Genomic DNA, 23,547 nt, shown 5'->3' with positions numbered 1-23,547 from the left:
AATTCCCATTCCCTTTCCAGTTTATCATGCCATGTCAAAGAGAAGCCAAGAATCTTCTTTTAAAGTTTGGTTCAAACACTAAAGCAATAACATAGCGGCATGGCCTCAGTCTGTCTGCACCCAGCACACCAGCCTTCCCTGCTACCATCTCTCTAGTGCCCCTACAACAACACTTACTTTTAGCTTGGGTTGTGTTGGTCAGCTTGGTGGTGCAGTCCTCATGTTGGTGGTCCCCGTAGTGACTTTCCAGGCTTGCAGGATAACACAGAACACTCCCTGGGTCTTCCTGGTGTGGAGTCCCTATGTGGTGCCTAAGTCTGCAGTCCAGCAGAATGTGTCCTCTGCAGCAGGCTTCCGGCAGAGCGTGAGGGAGCACATCCTGGAGACCCCCAAAGAAAAGCTGGGTATGTAAAATGCTCAGCTTGTTGCCAAGGAGAGGGAAAGCAACAACAGCAAACCTGGAAAAGACACAGGAATAAGGAAGACCAGCTGTCTGCAGGGAGAGAGGGGAAACAGGCAGAGCCTCTGGCTAAGGGTGCTAGCCAGGCATAGTGGGTGACTCAGAATTTTACGTAGTTTCTTCAGAATTTGAGCTTTTAAGCCCAGAAAGGAGACCTGGTCTGCCATGGTGGTGGTGGGGCAGGGCAGGGAGGGGACTGGGGTCCACAAAGGGCTAAAGTCTAGTGGACCAAGCCCTGCCTAGAGGAAACCACAGCCCCCATCTCCAGCCCCATGACATCCTAAGGCTGGTGTAGGCCTCTTCCCACCTTGGAGCAGGAGGGCAAAAATAGAGAAAAGGAGAGTACCTTAGAGAAAATCTGGTCGCTTTGAGCCCTGCCTTGACCAGGGACTGTACCAGCCTCCCCCTGCCCCTTGAGCCACACTTTGACTAAATATGGCCAGGTAAAGGCTCTTTGGGCAGCCAAGTAGAGAAAGGAGACCATGCATGCCCGTCCCCAACTCTACCCCGCCTGCATGCCCTGGTGGCTCTTCAGTGGGCACCTCAAGGTGACCTTGGTGTTTTCCTACCTGGCAAAGTCCAGGAGTGCATCTCCAGGGGTGGTTCTGTGGCTTCTCCAGGGCCACTCTGCAGGACATGAAGCTGAGATTAGGCTCTGAAACAGTGTGATCACGCTCTCTCAGATGCTCCTTAGGAGAAGGAAGGCAGGACTCCAGAAACCAACTGGGGGCAGGGGGGCTCTGCTCCCAGAACCTTGATCATCCCCAGCCTGTGACACCTCTTGAGGAAAAGTAGAAGGCACTCCGCCTGGCTCTTGTGAGCCAGCCTGCCATTTCTTCATAAAGGAGACAGGCTTGTTGCCTTATTCTGGCCTCCCAAGGACTTGGGGTGATCGCAGGCACTTTTTTAATGCTCCTCACTCCCAACAAATTTACAAGTCTCCTTAGAATGGGGCGCATCATCATACCCCAGTCTTCCTAGCTGGAAGCTTCCTCAAGTCTATAGGCTACACACACACACACACACACACACACACAGAGAGAGAGAGAGAGAGAGAGAGAGAGAGAGAGAGAGAGAGAGAGAGAGAGAGAGAGAGAGAGACAGGCCAGAAAACCCAGGGATAGAGACTGGTGGAAGAGGGAAGGGGGGCAGCATGGGTGTGTGTGGGGGGAGACAGGCCAGATGTTCTTGGAATGGGACACGGGGGTGATTGATGCCTACTGGAATTTGAAGGGGGAACATTCCCCACGTGCTTCATGCTCCGGGTGGAAAATGGGTGTGTGTGCTGCGGGGGCTGGGGGTGGAGGCGGGGGCGACTCTCTCAGTCCTATCAAGCTAATATGAAGGAGATGCCTCACCCTGCCTAGGTCCCTGCACCTGTCCACTGACTTTAACTCCTACCTCCCCAGAGTGTCAGGCTTTGAGAATTCCCCCCCCCACACACACACCCATACCATCTTCTATGGGTGATAGAGAGACAAGCCATGCTTACAGTCATAGCCCCAGGGTTTCCCCCATTCTGCTGCTCCCTAGCAGCTCTCCCTATCTAACACCGCCCCCCTCGCCACCGCTGTAACCATGGCCCTTTACCTCCAGCATTGCCTAACTTTGAGGGGGTGGCCTTGTTCCCAGCAACAACACGCGGTGAGCCTGTGTGTGGGTTTAATATTTGCCTTTAAGGAGCTGAACTTTCCCCAGCCAGGATTGGGAGGCTAGTCGCAGAAATTTTCTGAGAAAACGAAATGAGGGCGCTGGCATCTGGCTGCTGCCACCACTGTGTCATTCCGCGGTGCTCTTTTCCCCCACTTTCTCCTCTGCTCCCCCATTTTCTACCCTCTTTCCACACTGTCCAAACAAAGCTGGCTCCTCCACTGTTAGTTGTTAGGGAGCAGGCAAGGCACGAGAAGTGCGTGCGGGGCACGGGGGGGGGCGGGCAGGGGTGGCCATTGGGGGTGTCCCGGGTCCCCAAACAGAGCCAGGGACGAGCCTGCCCCCGGCGGCCGCCCGGCCGCGGCTTCGCCTAGGCTCGCGGCGCCTGAGCGCGTGGGGCGCAGGGGCGGCTGGAAGCCGAGCGGGACAGGGGAGCCCGAGGAGCCCCGGGAGCCTCCCGGAGCTGCGCGCTACTGCTCGCCTGACACTCCGCTTCCATCTCAGACGCCCGTCTGGCTTGGCTTGACCACCCAAACCCTCTGGGTAGCAAAAAGGCAAAAGAACGAAAAATGCTGCTGACTCGGGCACGCGCTCCTCGGCGCCACTGCTCCCAGTTTGCCTCGTCTGTGCCCCTTTCCCGCGCCCGCGTTCCCCTGTGAGGGCGCCCCTGCTCCACGTGAGTTCCCTGGCACTGCCGATCCTGGCGCCCCATCCTTCGCGGCCTGGGAGCACAGTTTCTCAAACATACATCTAGTTCGCTGTGGCCTCGGTGCAGCCAGAACAACTTGCCGGCTTTTCCGCACCTCGGGTGTTAGTTTCTCTGGGATCCTCGAAATTTAAGCATTGCTTTCCCGGGGCCCTTCAAAAATCATTCAGCATTTGTTCTCCTTACAAGGGAAACTTTTTTTCCCTTGGCACTTTATTTCCAAACATTTTTTTCAAAGTGGGAATTCCACTTCTGTTGGCTCCCCAAAATTAGATTATGTGGCCTGGGCCCCCAAGTTTGGTCCTGGCTCATCACCGTTTTATAGACAAGCTCCTACGGATGTAAAAAAAAAATACCAGCCTCAGTTCCCTAAAATTTAGTCCTTACTCCCTAGTCCTTCTGACAAATTTTCCTTACTTGAGAGAATGGACATTTTCGCAGCTGTCTCCAGGGTGGGGCGGAGGGTGTTTTTCCGTGTCCCTGTATATCTGCAGCACTATTCCTGCTGACTCTCTTCCCCGCCACCGTCTTTCAGTTTTACTAACGTGGAACATAATAGACTAGATTCTGTAGCCTGTCGCCCCAATTCCAAATTTTACAAGTTGAATCCCACCTAGACCTCCTTAATAATTTTTTTTCTGGAACCCCCAACGTTCCTGGCACCCTCAAAGTTCCAACCTTTCTTTCTATGTCCTCCCCTAAATATATGCACCTAAAGTAGCCTACACTCTCATTTCCCAGATTCCAGAAAATATAGGGAGTGATTTCAGCAATTGTGCCTAAAATTCACTCAACAAGATCCCCGCGCCCGCCCCCCCCCCCAACAATCCCACGCACAGACACGGGTCAGGGCGTTGTGATTTTCTAGAGCTCCTGAAAGCTTTCTGGCCAAGGTTAAGTCTCTCACTCAAGCCCCCAAGCAGGCTGAGCAATGATCTAAGGCGTGTGCTCACATATGGTGGAGACCTTTCCATGCTCTCCCAAGTCATGTATGCCTGTCCCATGTCTCTCTAGGTCACAGAAGGCACACAATTAACTGTGGGCCAAAGCCTTTTTCTGTATACTAGAATGCTGAATGTCTCCAACCCTTGAGTACTCTGAGCATTTTCTTTGCATCAAGTAATAAGAGTCCCTGAGTCCCTTTAGCTTACCAATTAAAAAAACATTTTTTTTTTTCATTCAAACAACAATTTCAAAATCCAGTACCACCCGGGATCCTCATCCCCCATGTTGAGCCATGCCCAGTGTCCTCCAACATAAGGCAATATTTTCCAGGCCCCCCAAATACACTTAGTGTTAGCCTTGGGTCACAAAAGGGTTCTGATTTCTCCCCCTTCAATGCCAGCTATGCCGTCATTCAGCCTACATTTCAACTTTTTTTCCTTTTCAGTCATTCTGCACAATCTCTGCAGATTACAAGTTTGGGGCATTGGTTCTTAGGCCCTATGATTTAGGAACTCATAATCTCTATTCCTTGTAATGTAGGAGTTGGTCCTGAAGCGCTCCAAGGATACTAGGAAACTTTAAATTCTGAAATTATTTTCCAGGGGCTCCCAAGTTCAGAGACTGCAAAACAAATTGGGATTTTTTTTTTCTTCCAAAGAGTTGGATTTTTATTAAACTTTAATGAACTTTGTTGAATTTATGACTCCTACCTGAGTCTCTCTACATTCAGACAATGTTTTATGGTCCTCAAACCACACTGAAATAATATCCCATATCTCCCAAATCCTATGTTTTAACGGTCTGTGTCTTACAAATTTCCTAGCTACTAATTCTGTTTTCTGCAATTTAGATTTCGACATCCATTGGGTAATTTTTATTGATCCGTAAAACTCAAAGTATGTTTTTCCAGCACAAACATTGTCCAAGAAAACATATAGACTTCCCCTTTGTTCAACAAAAGACCAATTGAAATCTGTTTTAAAAATTAAAATATTAAAAGACATTGATTTTTCTGTCTTCTTCAAATAGACTGCTTGCACTTCTAATTCCCCCACATTTTGCCAGCATTTCCCCATTCTCTGTAGGACTTCTCTGAAGCCACAGAAACTTTGGAGGTGAGTTTTCCCCCAGGTGCTGCAAGGTCCACTGGCCCCAAGGTGAGCCCTAGTCTTCACCCTCTCCCCCAAAAGAATGACCTCGAACCCTAAAATCCATCTGTGATTTCATCACCCAATTTTAAGCAACTAAAAGGACGTTTCTCCAAATTTCATGTTAGGTGTTTTCTTAAACTCAACAGCAACAACAAACCAAATAACTTCTACAAATTAGTCCAGGATTTTGTGGGTTTTCTAAGCTTTCTGACCAAGCTGTTGGGTTCCCCAAGTTAGGCCTGGACTAAGACGGTCCCCCCTTTTTTCATAGAATAATTTCTCCCATTCCCCAACTTGGATTCTAATTTTCCTGGAATCTCATATTCAGTCATTCACCAGTTTCCTCATTTATGGACTTTCCTTGGAACCCTTCTACTTCTGGGCAGTCATTCGCAGGACTGCAAACCAGACAAGAATCTGCCTTGGGATCCCCGAAATTTGAGCATTGTTTCCCCTGGTCACTTCCCCTGTCCTGCGCTTAACATTGGTATTGGCCTCTTCGCGTTTCCTACAGTGTCCCAGCGGCAGCTCAGATTTTGGAAAAGTTTGTGTGCCCCGAACACGCTCAGGACACTGCTCAAAGGCCAGGGCGTGGGCAGTACTGCTCCCTCGTCCAGGAAAACGACTGGGCATTGCCCCCAGTTTCCCCCAAATTTGGGCATTGTCCCCGGGTCTTCCAACGGACTGGGCGTTGCCCCGGGACACTGGGGACTGCCCTTTGGGGTCTCGCTCACCTTCAGCAGCATCCACTGCGCTCCGTAGAGCGATCTTCTGCCTTTCTCCTCGGATCCTCCTGCGCCTGCAGACCCGACTTTCGGCCTTGCGGTGAGCTCCCCGTGCTCCAGCTCTTCGGCTACCGGCACCGGGCTACCTTGCAGTTTGTCCCAGGGCTGCCGCCGAGTAGAACGGGAGCGGCTGCTGGCTTCTCCCTTGGCGGCCACGCTCCCTTGGGCTGGGTGCCCCAAACACGCGCCACTTTCAATGCACTCTGCAAACTACGTAGTGGTAGGGGGAAAGGCTGGGCGGCTAGGAAGCAGGAATAGCAGAGCGCTGGGCAAAGCGAAGGCAGGGGAGAGGCGCTGAACTCTCCGGAGGCTTGGAGCCTTCCGCCTTACAGGTCTAAGGCTTGGGAAAGCGTGCGCGGAGCCATGGGCGCAGTGATTGATGGCCTGGCCAGGAGGTTATTCCCTGGCGCGGTGGTTTCCGCCGGCGGCGGCCCCTTCCACTCTTCAAGGTGCTGAGGCGAGCGGGGAGAAGCACGGTGATCGGGTTTATGAGTGGGGTTGACTCCGTAAAAATCGCAACAGCTTCTTACATCGTCTGAACCCTCCAGGAGATGGTTTCCTCAGACCCCCAAATTATCGTGGTGGCCTCTGGGGCCGAACCCGCGTCTAAGCAAGTTCAACATACTGAGGCGAGGGAACTGTTATCCCGATATTCTGGGTGGGTCCCAAAGGCGCGCTGCTTAGTCGCAGTCCGGTGAGCTCTGATTTACAGGTATGGTTTGAGCTACATTTCCCGCCCTGCTTCTTTCTCTGCGGAAGGGTGCAGACATTGAGCGGGGCTCCACGCAGGGCCTCGATCTGGCATGGCCAAACCAGCCTTCCCTTCGTGGCGCACCTGGTGGCCCCTGAGGCTGCTGGGGGATCCCGCGTAAAGGACCGGGAGGCGCTCGGGATATGGCGGCTACTAGAGGTGCTGCTAGAGCTGCCGTGCCAGCTCAGGCAGGTGGAGGCTGCGCGCTCAGCCCTAGCAGTTCCCTGGGGACCTTCCCCAGCCCGACAGGTAGGTTCCAGTGTGGACCCTCGACCCTGCTACCTGCGCTTGAACTCGGCCTGCTGCAATGCGCCTACCTAGTAACCCTCTAACTGGGTACAGGTCTCCTCACTACCATTGAGGCCTAGGGGGCCACGCACGTTGGTTTGCACCACGCGCCCCTGTCGCACAAGCACAGGGCACCCCGGAAACATGACAGAAGCCCTCGATTTTGGGGGATGGGGACCCGGGATTTCGTGGGCCTGCAGGGACGCTTAGCGCCCCCACCCCAGCTTCGCGACCACGCAACCCACGCCCCCCCGGCACTCCCCGTGCCCAGGGCCCCCGGCCCGCATCCCCCCCCCCCGTGGCTCCAGTTGCGGGGGCGGTCCCGGGGCGGGGCGAGAGCCCTGCGGACGCCCATTGGCGCGGGCGTAAGGCCAGCGGGGCCCAAGCGGGCGCCGAGCCGCGGGGCGGCGCGGCTATAAGAGTCGGGCGTTGGCGCCCGTAGTTTGCCTGCTCTCCGGCGGAGCTGCGTGAGGCCAGGCCGGCCCCCGGCCCCCCCTTCCGGCCGCCCCCGCCTCCTGGCCCACGCCCGCCCGCGCTCAGCCCGCCAGCGCCTCCATCCGGGCTGGCGGCCCCGCGTCGACGCCGTCCGCCGCCTCGCTGCTAACTCCCGCGCAGGGCGCCGTCGGCGGGGCCGCGCTCCGTCGGGCCTGCGGATCTCCCCACCGCCTCCTCCTCTATCTACCTCAACACCCCATTCCTGCTTCGCTAGAGGAGGCGGTCCCCACCGCAGGCAGTCCGGCTTGCAGGTCGCCGGCGTTGTCATCCCCCGCGCTCCCCCTCCCAGCCCTCCCCCGCGCGCGGCCCGGCCGCTCCTCTCTTCTCGCTGCAGTCCCGAGCGGCCGCGGCGCCGCCACGCCTGTCCCCCCCCCACCAGAGGCCCGGGCTTACGACGGCCGAGGGCTCCGTCGGCCCTAACCGAGCTGGGTGCCCGTGGCCGGGGTGACGCTTCCATTCCTCCCCCCTCAGCACCGTCCTCGGCCCTTCGAAGTTGCATCCTTTCCTCTGCTTGCGGTGCGCGCCCCCTTGCGCACTCACTTACCCGCCACCTTTCCTAGGCTCCCCTCCTGCCCCCTCCCCGCTCCTCCTTGCCTCAGACTCCCTCCCCCCTCACGTCCGCCCTCTGCCTTCGCCTACCCAAGTGGATTAATTATACGCTTTCTGTTTCTCTCGGTGCTGTCCTCTCCCGCTGTGAGCCTACCCGCCTCTCGCTGTCCTCTCTCCTTCTCTCCCTCTCTGTGGTCCCCCCCTTTCACGTTCACTCTGTCTCTCTCACTATCTCTGCCCCCCACTGTCCTTGATACAACAGCTGACCTCATTTCCCGATACCTTTTCCCCCCGAAAGAATAGTATCTGTCCCGCCTCAGCCCTAAACAGCCCGCCCTGCCATAAGAAGCAGAAGAGACGTCGTCCCCCCCCCCATCAAAAAAGCCATCCCCCCGTTCGGGCCCCGTCGCAATTCGGCCCCCGCGACTCGGTCCGAGCGGCGCTGGCAGAGGAGTGCCCGGCAGAAGGGCCTTCGCCCGCTGTTCGGTTTTTTTGTAAATCCGCAGCAGGGAGATGGGCGGCAACTTCGCCGGCTTCCAGGTAAGGGCGTGCAGGGGCCCCAGGGCCCGGCCTGGGCTTGGCGGGACTGGTGCGGCCCGGGGTGGGGGCTGGGACTCGTTCCCTAAGCAAATTCAGCTCCCCTTTGCGCCATGGAGTGGGGGAGGGGCAGGGGCAGGGGTGTGGGGACTTCTGGGGAGGGGGTATGTAAGCTGAACTCACAGAAGACTTCCTGGTCCTTCCTGTGTGTTGAGGGAGGGGTAGTGAGCTGCTTAAAATTTATTATTCGTGTTGTGAAGGCCCTCCCCCCCCAGGTGCTGGGTGATGAGGAGGGGGGCAGACTCTCCTAAGCCCACCCTGGTATGTTGACTTTGTGCCAATGAAATTGAGAGAGGAAAACTGGGTGGGCGGGGCCAGAAGCCCCCCAATACTGGCGAAACAGACCAGACGCGACAGTTCGCTGTTCCCCCCAACACACACACCCCAACTATGCCCCCCAACATTCCCAACCTGGAATGTGGAGAAAGGGAATGGATTTGGGCTCAAAAGGGCAGTCCAGAGAGAAATAAGCTGCCCCTGCCTTTTATTGGGTGGAACTTTCCATAGGAGGATGTGAGGAGCCCCCTCCCTGCCCCCATTGGTCTGTGCAGAGGGGGCTGGGGGCGCACGATGAGGCCCCCCCTCCCACTGCTGGTGCTTTGCTGAGGAATGGTCCAAGGCTAGCTGTTGGGGGTGCAGAAGAGAAGGGACTGGCTGGAAGGAGAGAAGGGGCGGGTGCAAAAGGGGGCGGGGGGAGTGGTCAGCAGGGTGGGGGTTTGGGGGGTAGGGTGGAGCCGGGACTGGGAGGAGCCGACTCAGACATAAAAGCCGAGGCACTGACCAGCTCGCAAACTGGACATTAGCTTCTCCAGCGAGAGCCTTCCAGCCTTTTCCTGCCTTCCTCCTCTTCCAGCCCCAGCGGCCTCTTCATCCAACTTCAGGTAACCAGGGCTGTGGAGCCAGGGCCCTGCTACCATCCTTCTCCGGCCTGCCCTGTGGGGTGGTCAGGGCACTGGGTAGCCTTGGGCCTGTTACCTCTTACAAGCCTTCGTCCTCCCTCAGCCTCTGTCCTGTGCCCACTGGCTTCCTCACCTGCTCCGTCCTCTCCTTTTCCTTCCCCTCCGCCTGCCCACTCCAGCAAATTTGGGCCTTCCCTGGGCCCTCACCTATCCCTTACCTCTTGGTCAGTCTTCTGCTTGCTTCTCCTGGCCACCTGGGCTGGACCTGGAGCCAGTGGCTTTGGGAAGGGACTTCGAGGTCAGCTCCGTCTGCTGCCGCCGCTGCCGCTGCTGCCGCCGCCCCACCACCACCACCACCCAGGACTAACTGTTGCAGATATGGCGGGCTGATTGCAAGCAGTGGTGGCACAGAGAGCTTTGGGGGGATCGGTCTGGGTCTTGTTGAGGAGGTGGGCAAAGGTGACTTTTAGTTAACTGAGGGAGCCTCGAACAAAGTTGTTTCTTGATTATTCCACACTGGTCTCTCAACGTGTTTCTTTGCAGCAAGAAATCCTCTGGGCCTGTGGAACAGAGGCTGGGGCTGCGGCCTGGAGGGCTCTTCAGACTGCAGAGTGGCTTACTGTGAATAGTGCCAGTCTCCCATTACTATAGAAGCTAGCTAACCATTGCCCTGGTCCGTAGCCACACAGCCTGTGGAGGGGGTGTGTCCCTCTAAACTGAGTGTTCAGCTTCCCAGGGGGCCCAAACTGCTGTCTCTAGTACTCTGGCTGGCTATAATTTAGTTCCTACCTGAAAGATGATTCTGTGGCCCATAGAGGGACTTTATAGGGTCCCTGACCCTGAATTGGGTAAGGGTTGAGGCTTGGTATGGGACTTTAGGTTTCCTCTTGAGCTCTGAGGTGCCAGAGGACTTGGAGGACTGGGTAATCCTGGAGAGCAAGGCTCACAGGAGTGCAGGGGTCCCATTGCGCTAACCATTGGATTCTTGACCTGGGCCCTGCTCAGCATAGCCTGGGGGATGGGGTTGGATGGGTGGGGCTGGCTCTGCTGTTTAGGGAGGGGTAGCCAGCTGGGGGGGGGGCAGGGAGGTTGGCAACTGGTCCCTTTGGATGCACATGCTCCACGGTGGGTGGGGTGGAGCTATCTGCCATCTTGGCCACTGCTTGAAGGCCAGAGTAGGAGTGGCAGTGGTGATGTGCCCTTGAGTTGGACCCACCCCCATGATGTCATAGCATGGAAACCAAGTCCAGTGTCCAGTGCTGGCCCCTAGCAGCTGTGGGTGTGGTTAAGCTGTAATTGCGCCTGTAGGTGGGTGGTCCTTGGGTTTCTACAGTTCAAAGACACCACGGGGTGCCTTCCTGTGCTCCATAGAATTTCTTCACGCTCAAAGTGGTTTCCCGGGTCAAGTAGTGATTCAAGTTACCTTTCAAACTTCAACTGCATTTTCAATTAAGAGATCATAGGTGTCTTTGGTGGGGAGGAGCATCTTGGGACCAGGGGTGTGGCTTGGGGGGCTCTAGCTCACAGCCTGTATCTCTTCTTCCAGACACCAATGGGGATCCCAATGGGGAAGTCGATGTTGGTGCTTCTCATTTCTTTGGCCTTCGCCTTGTGCTGCATCGCTGCTAAAGTCCCCAAAGAGACCCTGTGCGGAGGGGAGCTTGTTGACACGCTTCAGTTTGTCTGTTCGGACCGCGGCTTCTACTTCAGTAAGTTAACTCCAGACAGATGGGGGTCAGGGGCCTCGGGGACGGGGTGGCGGGGAGCAGTGTGTGGGTGGGGTCAGGCCTGCCTGGATGGGTTGACAGTTAAGATACACTGGTCGGTCTGGCCTTCGGCGTAGGCTACCCTCCCCCCTCGGGCAGGGCCGTGGTCTCCCACTCTCAAGTCTGATAGCATTAAAAATTATGAAAAGTAAAAACCAAATATGTGGTTGCCAGGTCTCACCAGGTTGAGAGTGCACATGTAGTTTGGGAGTACAATGGGGAGAGCTGGATCTTGGCTATCCAGATTCAGGCGTGCCCAGAGCAACAACACGGGGTGCATACCTGCTTTTTAACATTGTTCTAGCTTTTCTTGGCTTCCCAGTGGGGGTTGGGGAGCTGGGCAAGGGCTCACAGAAAAGAGTGATGGGGAAACCTGGGTGGGGCATACCTGGGAGGGGCAGGCATACCCCAAAGGATGACTCTTCTTGCTGGCATGGGTCACTCTGTCTTCCTCACCTGGTCCTGGATATGCAACCTCCTCCTTTGCACTTCTACCTGCCTGCCTGCGAGCCTGCTCTGGGTGGCACTTGCTCTTCTGGAAACCACTTCTGTTCCTGAGCACTTGGAAGCCCCCACCACCCGGCTTCTCTCTGCCCTCTGGCACTGCAGGGCCAGCCCTTGCTCAAGGAGCCACTCCTGCATGGAGGGGCTTCGCAATATAGGAGGACCCCAAGCCCAGCCTCGGACCTGAGTTCGTGGGGGAGAGGGGGAAGACGGGAGAAGAGAAGGGAGTGGATTTTGGGTGCCTCACTCCTCCCCTCCCGTCTTGTTCTCTCCTGCCCTATCTTCCCTGTCTCAGCTCAGCGCTAGGGGGTTGGGGGTGGGCCCTTCAGGATCAAGGTGACACCAGGACAGGGCCCCAAGCCCAGGGACTATACCTGTGTCTACCATGGTCCCCTTGTGGGGCTCACCTCCTCCTCCTCCCTGTTTTCCAAATCACTCCAGTGTGGCCTCTGGTCTCTATGGAGTCTATAGGACTGAGAGAGGCTGTGCTGTTAATTGTCAGGCAGGAGGCACCAGTAGCCAGGGGCTGGTTCTGCAGCTTGCACCTTCATTTTTCCTTTCTGGGCATCTTGGCCCACCTGGCTCACACTTCTACCTTCTTCCTGCAAGGTGACCTAGGGTCTGGCCAGGGTGTAGGGGGAGGGCAGGGTTAGTTTCTTCTGCAGCCTTCCCTGGGAAGCTGGGGAGGCCACTCTAATGGGTGCTGACCCTGTGGATACTGACTGAAGCTCTCTGTCCTGTGGAACTAACAGGCATGCCATCAAGCCGCGCCAAGAGTCGCAACCGTGGCATCGTGGAGGAGTGTTGCTTCCGCAGCTGCGAATTGGCTCTCCTGGAGACATACTGTGCCACCCCCGCCAAGTCTGAGAGGGATGTGTCGATTTCTCAGGCCATGCTTCCGGTAAGGCTTGGGACCGAGAAGAGATTTTAGGTAGCTGGGTGGGGTTTGAGGGAATTGTGGGGTGGGATAAAGAGAACACCAGCTTCTTGATTTGGGGGTGTCATGGAGTCTACTCACACTTTACTGTTGGCCTCTGCCAATAAACATAGATATTTCTGGGCATTGTCATAAGCTGGTGTGACTCTAATGGGTGTGGGGGCATGTGAGACCTGGCTGGGTACTCAGGCTAACATGATACCCTGACACCTGCTGATTAGCACCTCCTCTCCAGGACGCCTTCCCCAGACACCCCGTGGGCAAATTTTTCGATCTCAACTCCTGGAAACAGTCCGCCCAACGACTGCGCAGAGGCCTGCCTGCCCTCCTGCGTGCCCACCGGAGCCGCATGCTCGCCAGAGAGCTCCAAGCGTTCAGAGAGGCCAAACGTCACCGTCCCCTGATCGCCTTACCACCCAAAGGCCCCGCCCACGGGGGAGCCTCTTCGGAGATGTCCAGCCACCATCAGTGAACCAAATTGTGTGGTAATTCTGCAATGTAGCACCATCACTCTGTGACCTCCTCTTGAGCAGGGACAGTTCCATCGTGTCCCACACTAAAATCTCTCTGCCCCACTTCCTACCCCTAGTTTCTCCCTACCTACCCCCAGTGCCCCGCCTCCCCACATCAGGCTGCTCCCCTCGCCCACACCATCGGGCAGAGCAATCTCAAAGCAACTCTTCAAAACCAAACTGATTGGCTCTAAACAACCCAAGTGACACCCCCAAATTATATATGCACATTAAAAAAAAAACTTTAAAACATACAATCCCTGTAAAACCAATTGGCTTTTTAGAAACACCAGAACTGATTGTTTTTAAATTAAATAACTAAAGAAATCAATTGGCTGAAAACATACCAAAAATTAATTGGCTTAGAAACAATTGGCAAAATCAAATAATTCGGCGCCCCCCCCCCTTCATCTTCTTCCCATTTGGATCTTTAGTCAAATTGGCTTAGACTTGGATCTCAGAACCCAAGAAGAAAGGAAGGGGACCCAAAATTTTCTAGGTGGCATTGTCATTGCTTCAGTGCCTTCTCCTTGTCACCACTCAAGATTGGGAGCTTTTAGCATAAGCTGGCCTGTGAACAACGGCCACTCAAACTCTTTCTTCACTGGCCATTCCATCACAAATGTCACCATGTCACCACAGGGCTGGGTGAAGGAACCCAAAGAGAACAGAGCACAAAAACTGGAAACAAAATTTAATTGGCACAAGCCCCTAATCCCAAAATCTCATTTTTCTGCACCTACCCTAAAAAGCACATGTTAATATTCAAACTTGCAGACACACAGACATGCACACACACATGTAACACACCCTCATCCACACAGAACACACCCCCCCACACGCATACACACACACACACGCATACACACACACACACACACACACACACGCATACTCGCCCCCACACACTCAATTGGATGCACACACACAATTGGACGAGAGCATTGAAATGGCTGAATAAATCCTATTCGAACCACATTACCCAAGCCAGGGCCCATCCTAAATTTCCCCCCGAGCAGTTTGCATAGTTTGAGCTCCCCTCCCAATCCATCTAATTTCTGCTGCTGCGTGTGGGCCCTGGGTGTGACCCCTACATCATGAGCCTAGTGCTCCCCAGCCCCTGTGAGGGCCAATGCCTTTCCATCTTTTACGTTGGTCTCACCCCAGTGTAGAATAAGTTTGGCCAGATAAGGAGATGGCACTGCCAAGTGAAACATGCTGCCCAAGTAGCCTGATCCCTGGGTGTGTTCCTGGGAGGAAAGATCTGGGGGGAAACCCCTTACCCCAAGCACACCTATGGGCCATCTATGTCAGTCTCCTGGGGAGCCCCACTTTTAGGGGCTCCCCAGGAGACTCACACTGATGGTGGGGAGTGTGGGAAGTCTGGCGGTTGGAGGGGTGGGTGGGGGGCAGTGGGGGCTGGGTGGGGGGAGCTATGGGTAGGAAGTGGTCCCAGGGAGGTTTTGGATAGAAGAATCAGGAGGAGGCACAGTTCAACTTGCAGAATTACAGAAGAATCAGGAGCCCAAATTTTATGTCAATTGATCTATTCCCCTCTTTTATTCCTTGGGGCAGTATTTTCCTTTTTTTTTTTTTTTTTTTTTTTTTTTTTTTTAAAAAATACCTTTTTAGCTTTTTATGCGCGCATAATCAAATTGTATCCACTCCCTAAGTAACAGGGGAGCAGTGACCAAGTAACGAATATATCGAGCCATCAGCATCAACTACCACCATGTCCTGCTCTCCGCCATTTATCACCCTTATTGATTTTTTATTTTTAATCTATCTCTATCGCTTGGCCTGAGTTGGGAGTGGAGTCTCTGTAGGGTGTTGGCCACGCACTCACAGAGAAATAAAAGGAATTGAGAAGGCCGCTGCCTGGCCTGGCTTCTGGGGACAGTGGCTGGTCCCCAGAAGTTCTGAGGAGTGGAGGGGGCATGGGGCAGTGTCCCCTCAGGTGTTTAGGAAGGTGCTCGGAGGCCACAAAGATGGGGCCCCCAGCTGGCCACTGCTGGTTGGGGGGGAAGGGGATGTAGATGTGAGAGTAGAGAGATTCCATCAGGCGGGAGCAAGTGGCTGCCTTCTGAGAGCTTGGGGAGGCCTCCCTTGTCCCTCAGTGTCATCATGCCCACTCTTCAGCACCCTGCCCTGCCCACAGGAGGTCTGGAGCTCTACAGACCTCCTGTGGGCAGGGTGGGGTGAGGCCTGGAGTTGGGGAAGCTAGGAGGCTTAAAGCCCACAGAGCCAGGAGAGCTGTGTACACGGGGTCACCTTGGCCCTGAGGCCCGAGGGTCTGGTTAGCCGTAGCAGCCACCTCACGGTGCCTAGGACTGTGGCAGGGACCAGGGCGGCTGGAGGTTTACCTCACCCCCACTTTTGCTTCCAGTTTAGTCCCCCTGCCCAACAGTCCAACTAGCAGACTAGAGGCCCGAGGCTTCTGGGCCCTGGTGACAGGACTGGCACCTCCCTGGGGGCGGTGTGTGTCAGCCCAACCATGGCATAGAGGGTCCTTGGTAAATGCTTGAAGAATGGGCCATTTGGAATATTGGACAGAAACTCAAAGAGTAAATTGTTGTAATTGGAGACTGTGAATTGGCCTGGTACCCAAAAGATCTTGAGGCACCCTAAATTATCTGCCCATTTGGCTGGGCACCCACCCAGTTTAATTTGCCTCACTGGGATGGGTGCTTTCAGGGGCATTTGCCAACCACCCTCTGTGTCCCCAAATTTGCAGCTCTCCCCAATCATAGATCACCCTGATGCGGGCACCTCCCTGGCCTCCCATGCCTAGTGTGGCCCTCCATCTTGTCTCTTCCCTACTGTCTTCGATGGGATCCCCTCTTGGATTCCCTCCCTTTGTCATCACCTGAAGACTACCCACGCGTCGAATGCCATATGTCACCTGTGCCACTGTCTGTGTCATCTAGCAGTGGCCCGGGGTATTTGCCTCAACTCAGTCCCTTTAACATGCTATTTCTGGCAAAATCCAAAGCTTGGGTTTTGTTTTTAACCTGTAAACGCTTGCAAACCTAATAAAGCATTTAAAATATTATCTTCTGAGTTATTTGCTCTTTTATTCCGGGGAGGGGGGGCGTCAAAGGGAAGAAAACTTGAGTGGAAGGGGAGGTGAAAAGGGTACTTGATGCCTGGGAGTAGGGCAGCAGGTGAAGAGGAAAGACCCTGAGGTATAAATAGGAGTGGGCTCAATAAGGCTCTCTCTGAGAATGCGCTTGGTCCTGATGCGGCTTGATGCGCCAGGGAGGGCTGTGGAGAGGGGGGACTCCCTTTTCCTATAGAGAAGGGGGGAAAGGGGTGGGGCTGGGAGGAGAAGAGGGAGAGGGCTACAATGGGGATGTAAAGTGAATAAAAAAAATAAATTTACAAAAAAATTAATAATAATAAGGCACTCTCTGAGGAACCCAGAGGGTTGAGGACAACTTTAGGTCCTAAGTCCTCAAAGATGGGGTACTGTGGGGGCTAAAAAGGATTCCATAAAGCTTCTCTAATGAGTCATGTACCATGAAAACCTACCCTAGGGAACATTGCCCTTAGCCTTAGGGGTTGGGAACCAGGATACTTCAGGAATCATAGTTGGTGTTGGACATGGGGACTCAGGGTGACAAACACCTGGGATGGGTTCCCTGCATATATAGTTACCTCTATTCCCTCTATGAAGGCTATGCTGGAGCCTGTTCCCTAGTAGTCACTAGACCCACCTGACTGGTGATATTGGTCTTTGGGGTCCCTGACCCTGGTAGTAAAGTGAGGCTGGCCCCCTTGATGCTTGAAACCTGGCCTGGAGACATTCTTCCTGCTCCTTTATTCTTCCTTAGTTCCTGACTTGCCCCAGTGCAGATGGGTGTGTGCTCGTGGACCTTGTGGGAAGGAGCCCAGGCTAGGGTAGCTGGGGAGGCCCCTCTTTCCCAGGCATTATTACACACTAGCATTTCTTTCTTTTTTTTTTTTTTTTTATTGTATTGGCTAGTTTTTAAAAATAGAGTTTCACACTCTACCCCAGGCAAGCTTGGAACTCCATATGGATGTATACGGGACGCCTAGCAATCTCGCTCCTCCTGCCTCAGACTCCCAAATGCTGAAATTACAGGTGCAAGCCAACACACCAGTTAGCATTCATTTTTAGTTTTGTTTTCACTCCAGGGTCTCTGCTGTCTGTGCTATGTGGTATCACTTTTGGAGGTCTGCAGTGGTATCTTCAGGGCAGCCTCCATATCCAAGGAATGCTTCTAGACTCAGGGTATGTAGTGGTTATGAGTGAAGTAATTTCATCCTTGAAGGGGAAGACTTGAAAACAGTAAGGTGAAAATAAAGGGCATTGGGATCCTGAGACAGCTGTGGCTTGACACAGTTGCGGCTAAGATGAGGCCTAGGTCTGAACTCCATACTATGGGCAGACCACCTTCGCACCCAGGGAGTCTTCTGAAACTCTTCAGTGTCTTCTGTGGATGGGGGAAGGCCCAGAGCTGCCCAGCTCTCTGAGGACTGTTCAGTGTGCTCCCATCAACACCATCAGCTCCTGAAAGCCCCCTCTGTGGGCCTGTCTATCCTCTGTCAGCTCTGCAGTTGACTAGGGCCCTATGGAGCTAACCTTGGGGTGTCCAGGCTCCAGACTCTTACCCCTTTTCCTAAGCTGGTCCCTTCCTGACCTTCAAGCCAAGATTATCCAAACCTGGAGTTCTTAGTCCCTCTTGATGTCTCCACATGTCCCTGATGCCCCTCTAGGGCTCCCTCACTCCATTGTAGTTTGCCTTCACTCTCACAGCAGCGGATGCCTTCCCCAGGACCTACTCTGACCTTCCTGATGCCCTGGGTATAATGAATCACTTTGCCCAGTCTGTTTCGGTTAGTCCTCACCTCTCAGAAACCCCCTGAGGACTGTCTTGCCACCCCCAGCCCCCGGCAGGGTGCTCCAGGAGTGCTTCAGGCCCTCTTTTCTCTCCTTTTCCTTCTTGGCAAATTCTCTTTGTCAAAGTTCTTCCCTCCAGTTATCTGTCTGTCTGCCCACTTTTATAACTCCCATTCATCCATCCCTCTTCTTACCCATCCTCCAACCAATCACCCATCCATCTACTCTCCCCCTTATCTATTCCATACATATCTTCACACAGCTACCCAAACATCCACCCATATGGCTGCTCATAATTTAACCATTCATCCATCCATCCCCTTACTGGCCCATCCATTTTTCCACCCATCTACCCATCATTCTATTGATTCACCCACTGATGCATATTTATCCACTCACCCACCTGTCTACTCATCCACCAAACCCATCCATCTCACTACCCACGCACCCACTAATCTACCTACATCCATACATCCACCCACCTACCCTTGTCTATTTGCCCCCTCATCACCCATGCACCTATTCAACCCACTCACTCATCTATCCCCCATCCTCTAATGCACACACTCATCTACCTATCAATCTATCCACCCATACATAGCATTCATACATCCATTGTACACCCAGCCACTCACTCATCCAGCCACTGCCTATCTGCCCACTCATCCCCAACCCACCTAACCCATCTACCCACCCACTCATTCATACATCCATCCACCCACCCACCCACCCACCAACTTGTCTACCTGTCCACTCACCCACCCATCTACTGATTCACATATTCCATATTAACTTCCACCTAATCTACCCATATATCCAGATAGATATATATATATATGTATGTATATCCACTCATAAACTAATCCACTCATCTACCCATTCATCCACCTATTCATCCATTCATCTACCCACCTATTTACCATCCATCCATATACATATAACCACTTATCTACCCAGCCATTTATTCATCCACCTACCCACCTATCCATCCATCTATCCATTTACCTTCCCACTACTCCACCATCCATCCACCATGGCTCACTCATTTATCTATTCACTGACTCATTATGCCACCCATTTATCCATCTGCCTTCCTGCTCACCTACCAACCATTCATCTATCTACCCATTAGCCACCCACTATCCATCCATCTATCACTTACCCCATCCACACACGTGGGTGGGCACCTATAATATTCAGGCTGCCTCAGCAGGAGCTGGGTGAATGTGATGGAAGGGCTGGATAGGCCTCACCAAGAAGATGACTCACAGAGTATAGCAAAGAAGAACATGTAAGAGGAAGGATGCACAGGACTGGGCCTGGAACATCACTGGAGATGGGGTAGGGTTGCAGCAGTAGAAGGGACAAATAGAAGTCATGAGCTCAGAGCTGGAACAAGGTCAGGTCACAAGGGCCATAGAAGCTATTGCTATTCACTCAATAAACACTTATGGACATCTCTTCACTGGGTTGAATGATGTCCTCCAGAGATGCTGGGACCAATGGATGTGACTTATTTAGAGAAAGGAAGGGTCTTCAAAAATATAGAAGGATTTTGCTGTGACATTATTTTGAATTTAGGGTAGGCCTAATTCAAAAGACAGTTGTCCTCACAAGACATGAGACAGAAAAGGTTACATACAGAATAAAGTCATATTCAGAGACAGAAGCAGATACTAGAGTGAGGCAGTCACAAGCCAGGGGATGCCTGGGGCCCTGGAAATTGCAAGAGGTAGGAAGGACCACCATCTGGATTCTTGGGAAGGGAGGTAGCTTTGGCATTCCTCCATATTAGGCTCCTGGTCTCTAAAAAAATGTATTACTATTGTGGTGTTGTTTCAGAAAAGAAATCCACTGGAGTGCCCTTATTCTATTACAGCCCAGCCCAGTTCTGGGTACAGATGGTACCACAGCAAGTAACTTCAAGTGGCCTGAGCTCTGTCAGGCCATGCCTCCATTGCCCCACCTGCCCCCCTCACCTACCTGCAGCACCAAGGTAGTGGTACCACCCACTTCTGCTTAGAACATGGTAGCAGCTTCTAGAAAAGCCAACCAACTCATGGTGACCTGAAGCCACCCTGACACAAACCCATCAACCACTACACCTCTCACAACTGCCATAACCACAAGAGCCTGACATCTGAGGATCTCTGACTCTTTGCAAGGGTTGCCCTGCCGGGACCACTTCCCCTGAGAGACCTGGCCCAGGTTGCCATTCTGGCTGAGCCATCCTTCTCAAGGCCTGCCCTGAGCACCCACTACACAATGGCACTTCACATGCACGTGTCCACAAAGGCTCTAGGAAATGAAGAGAACAGGCTTCAAAATGGTGTCTCCTGTGCCCATTTGTCCCCTCAGGACATCCTAAAGACCCTTCCATCCATTAGCCCCATGCCTACAACCCACAAGACAGACTCATCACCCCCTTTAGTCACATTCCCCGTGAAAGGAGAGTGATGGCTCCAGACCTTGCCACTCTCCACCTAGAATCTTCTCACGGGGCTCACGTGGACTGCAGGGTGAAAGCCAGAGTCTGGCTATGGTTTTGGGTCCTTCAGTATATGACATCATCCCTATCTCTCAGTTGTATCATACCATTCTTTCACCCACTGGGTTCTCTCACTCAGTATCCCCACATTCAGCCCTGTAAGGTTGCTGCCCTCTCTCCCAGACAGACCCTTTGGCATCTGTCATCACCCTAATGTCCTTGGCATGCCTTCTGCTATCCTGGGCAGTTCTGTTCTGAAACTCCAAATGTCCGGTCTTTAGATAGCCGTTGGGGCCCAGCCCCTGTCTCCCAGAGATGCAGTGACTACAGTGTAAGATGTCTGCTGTCAGATCCTCCCAGGGTTTGTCTGGGTATCTTGGTAACCTCCACTGCAGAGCTGTCCAGAGAGATGGTGTCTCTGGGGACCCCAGGGCATCCACTATGGAGGACCAAGCTTCTCGATGCCCATCTTTTTCAGGGATGAGTTCTAGTCTTCGGTGGCCAGGACTGGGCCATCAGATTCATCTTTCAACACTAGTTTCTACCTGGGGTCCTCAGGTCTCCCCAGTCACTGAGCTCTTGCCCAGGCATAGGCAGGTTGGGGTTGAGGTGGTGTGGTGCTGACAGCACCACCAACCTCCCAAGCCTGGCCTCTCTACCTTCTCTGTTGAGCCTTGTCCCCAGCTCAGCCTGCTTCTGGCTGCTGGGCCGAGGCCTGAGGCCTCATTAGCGCAGCCTGAAGCCTCTCCCGCTCCCAGCCCCAGCCAACCTAGGCCTCTGCTGGCCAGCCAGAAACCAAGGAGAAAATGCCTGTTTATGCCAGTTATGCCGAAAGCAAAACAGTTTGTGGTTTGTGACCCAAATTTTTTGGCCTTTTTTTTTTCAGAACATAACAAAGCCCAAGACAACTCCCTCCCTGCCCCCCTCCCCGCAGGCAGACAGAACTGATCTGTTTACACTGGCTGCTTTGCACCCCCACTGGCCTCTGCTCTGGCTCTTCCCTCATCCTGGGTCCTGGGAGCCCCCAGGAAGGAGTTGTAGGCCTGATGAAGTGGGTGAGGAAAGTGAAGGAGCCAGAGAGGGCTCTGCCTCCCTTAGGCAAGGAAAGGATGCATCTGGAGGCTAGGAGTGCCAGGACTCAGTCAGTCTGGATCCATCCTAAACAGAGCAGGAAGGTGGGGAAACCATCGGCTGGTTGTTCCCCAGGTCTTCCCAGAAGTGCCAAGGGCCTACCTCCATTTTATGAGGGCAGTTCTGTTCTGAAACCCCAAATGTCCGGTCTTTAGAGAGCAGTTGAGGCCTGCTTTTATGAGACTGCTGCCTAGACCGATGGGCACCATCTGTCCACTGGCCTCCTTCCTGCATCTCCTCATCCCTCAAGGCCTATGGTGCCCTAAAGTCCACAGAGAACAGGGATGTCCTCTGTCATCTGTGGGCTAGGTCAGTGGGTCAACAGATGCACAGCCTGGTGTTTCTTGTCTGCCATTGTGACAATATGAGCTACCCCTAAGGAGCTGGCTAGGATCGGTGCTGGGGACACAGTGGAAGTCCCATGGTCAGAGCTCTGGCCACACAGAAGGAAGGACAGGGTCCACACTTGCTTTTGCCCTCTAGAGAGGCAGAAGCGTAAGTAAGCCTTTCCTTTGAGATTTACCACAGCCCCTGTGCCCTCTCACTCTCCCTGGGTAATCCTGGTTTCATTCATTTTCATTCTTCTGTGTCTGTACCAGTCTGGGTTATAGAAAAAAAGGTCTTTTCTGAGTCAAGGTGGCCCTGAGATAAGTTCCAGTTACTTACCAGAGGGGCCAGAAAGGTGGCCCCCGGGCCTGAAAAGGACCTCTTTCTCCCATGAGAAAACTTTTCCCCTTGCACCTGAAGAGGGCAAAGCAGGAGGAAGGCTGGAAAGGTGTCTCTGTAGAAGGAACAACCAGGAGCTCAAAGCACCTCAGGATTGAGTCCTGGCTCTGACCCTCAGCTCACCCTGCCAAGGGCCCTGGATGGCAACAGTTTTTAGGAGAGAGCAAGGCACTCGGATGTCAGTTTAAGAAAGATGCTGTTGGGGTGCAACAGCACTGGGGAAGGTTTGTGGGGTGGTGATGGTTGGAGCAGAAGGGGCAGGATTGGGTGGAGAACAGGGGTGGTGCTCCAGCTGGGAGGGGCACAGTGTAGACACCAACTGCACAAACTAGGGTGGAGTGTTTGTCCCACCCATTCCAGCCCCATAGAGAGCAGGCCTGGGCTCATCTGCTGGTGGGGTTGAGGGACAAACAGAGAGTACTGCCTCCTACTGTGGAGGCCAATGGGGGCTACCCTTGGCCAGGCTGGCTGACTCCTCTTGCTGACCTAGAGGATTGCTTTGGGAAGGTCTGGCCAATACCTCTACTTCCCCCTCCCCTGCCTGTCATCCCTGGCCTCCCCTCGATCAGGACCAGATGTGCCTTGGAGCAGGAATTCTAGCTATTTGGTTAGCCAGCAGCTTGCCGGACTTTTTGATAAGGCAAATTGGTTCTCTACAGAGTTGAGCATGGAAGAGAAGGAGGAGGAGAGAGAACAGTATGCCCACTCTCCCCATCTTCCCATGCCAAAGACACCCTTAGACAAGTTTCTGGCCCAGCTCCAGAAGCTTCTTTCTGACATATACTGGGGTGATAGAAAATATTTTAGTGCAGAGAAGGTGGGGGTGAGCTAAGGCTCAAGGGAACCTCCCTGCTCCCTGGGTGCAGAGCCTAGTAAAGGGAAAAGAAATGCAGAGCAAATCTCCTGCTGTGATGAGGGTAGCTGTTACCATGGTCACACTAGTGCCTCAGTGGTTCCACTCCAGGTCCAGCTCAAACACAAAGATCCTCTGTGACATTTGGGAAGGAGAACTTACTTTGTACTTACTGTGGAACCAACCTACCTTTCTTCTTTCCTTTCCTTTCCTATCAGACCCCAGAGGAACCTGTAGAACCATGAGGATGGACAGGATTCCATTCTTGTCAGAATTTCATCCTGGTCCTCAAGATGATCATAGTAAACAGGACACAATACATTTTCATAAGCCCGATGGATAGTCAGGCTAACACTTTTCAAAGCCTTGTCCTGTCCCCTCCCAATGTCCTCTTTGAACCCTCCTCAGGTAGAAGCTCTGTGGCTCTCCTGTTGGAGCTGGAGGGCTGCTCATTCTGAAACTGGGCACTCAGCTCTGCACTTTGGGTCCC

The 23,547-nt window shown here is 53.6% G+C and overlaps 1 protein-coding gene across 4 annotated transcripts; it reads left to right on the top strand.

Annotated features, from left to right (window-relative positions):
- Positions 1 to 5,477: 5,477 nt before the first annotated feature.
- Positions 5,478 to 13,848, top strand: Igf2 (insulin like growth factor 2). 4 transcript variants are annotated; one of them, XM_051145705.1, is made up of 4 exons: positions 5,478 to 5,737; positions 10,823 to 10,985; positions 12,299 to 12,447; positions 12,719 to 13,848. In XM_051145705.1, the coding sequence occupies exons 2-4, from the start codon at positions 10,829 to 10,831 to the stop codon at positions 12,953 to 12,955; spliced, it is 543 nt and encodes a 180-aa protein (XP_051001662.1). In that variant the 5' UTR covers positions 5,478 to 5,737; positions 10,823 to 10,828; the 3' UTR covers positions 12,956 to 13,848. The 4 variants fall into 4 exon arrangements, with proteins under 4 accessions (XP_051001662.1, XP_051001663.1, XP_051001660.1 ...); XM_051145706.1 differs by lacking the exon at positions 5,478 to 5,737 and adding an exon at positions 7,634 to 8,320 and having other exon boundaries at positions 12,705 to 13,848; XM_051145703.1 differs by lacking the exon at positions 5,478 to 5,737 and adding an exon at positions 7,842 to 8,320.
- Positions 13,849 to 23,547: the final 9,699 nt, after the last annotated feature.

The sequence above is a fragment of the Acomys russatus genome, chromosome 5, assembly GCF_903995435.1.
Source record: "Acomys russatus chromosome 5, mAcoRus1.1, whole genome shotgun sequence".
In the NCBI taxonomy this organism is placed as follows: domain Eukaryota; kingdom Metazoa; phylum Chordata; class Mammalia; order Rodentia; family Muridae; genus Acomys; species Acomys russatus.
The sequence above is the reverse complement of the archived record's forward strand: the minus strand, read 5'-3'. Positions and strand labels throughout refer to the sequence as shown.

What these genes read in the sequence shown, in the direction of transcription:
- Igf2 (XM_051145703.1), top strand. Translation starts at nt 8,294, where the DNA reads ATGGGCGGCAACTTCGCCGGCTTCCAG. An exon ending in GGACCGCGGCTTCTACTTCA is followed by an intron (nt 10,986 to 12,298) that starts GTAAGTTAACTC and finishes TGGAACTAACAG; the next exon opens with GCATGCCATCAAGCCGCGCC. An exon ending in TTTCTCAGGCCATGCTTCCG is followed by an intron (nt 12,448 to 12,718) that starts GTAAGGCTTGGG and finishes CCTCCTCTCCAG; the next exon opens with GACGCCTTCCCCAGACACCC.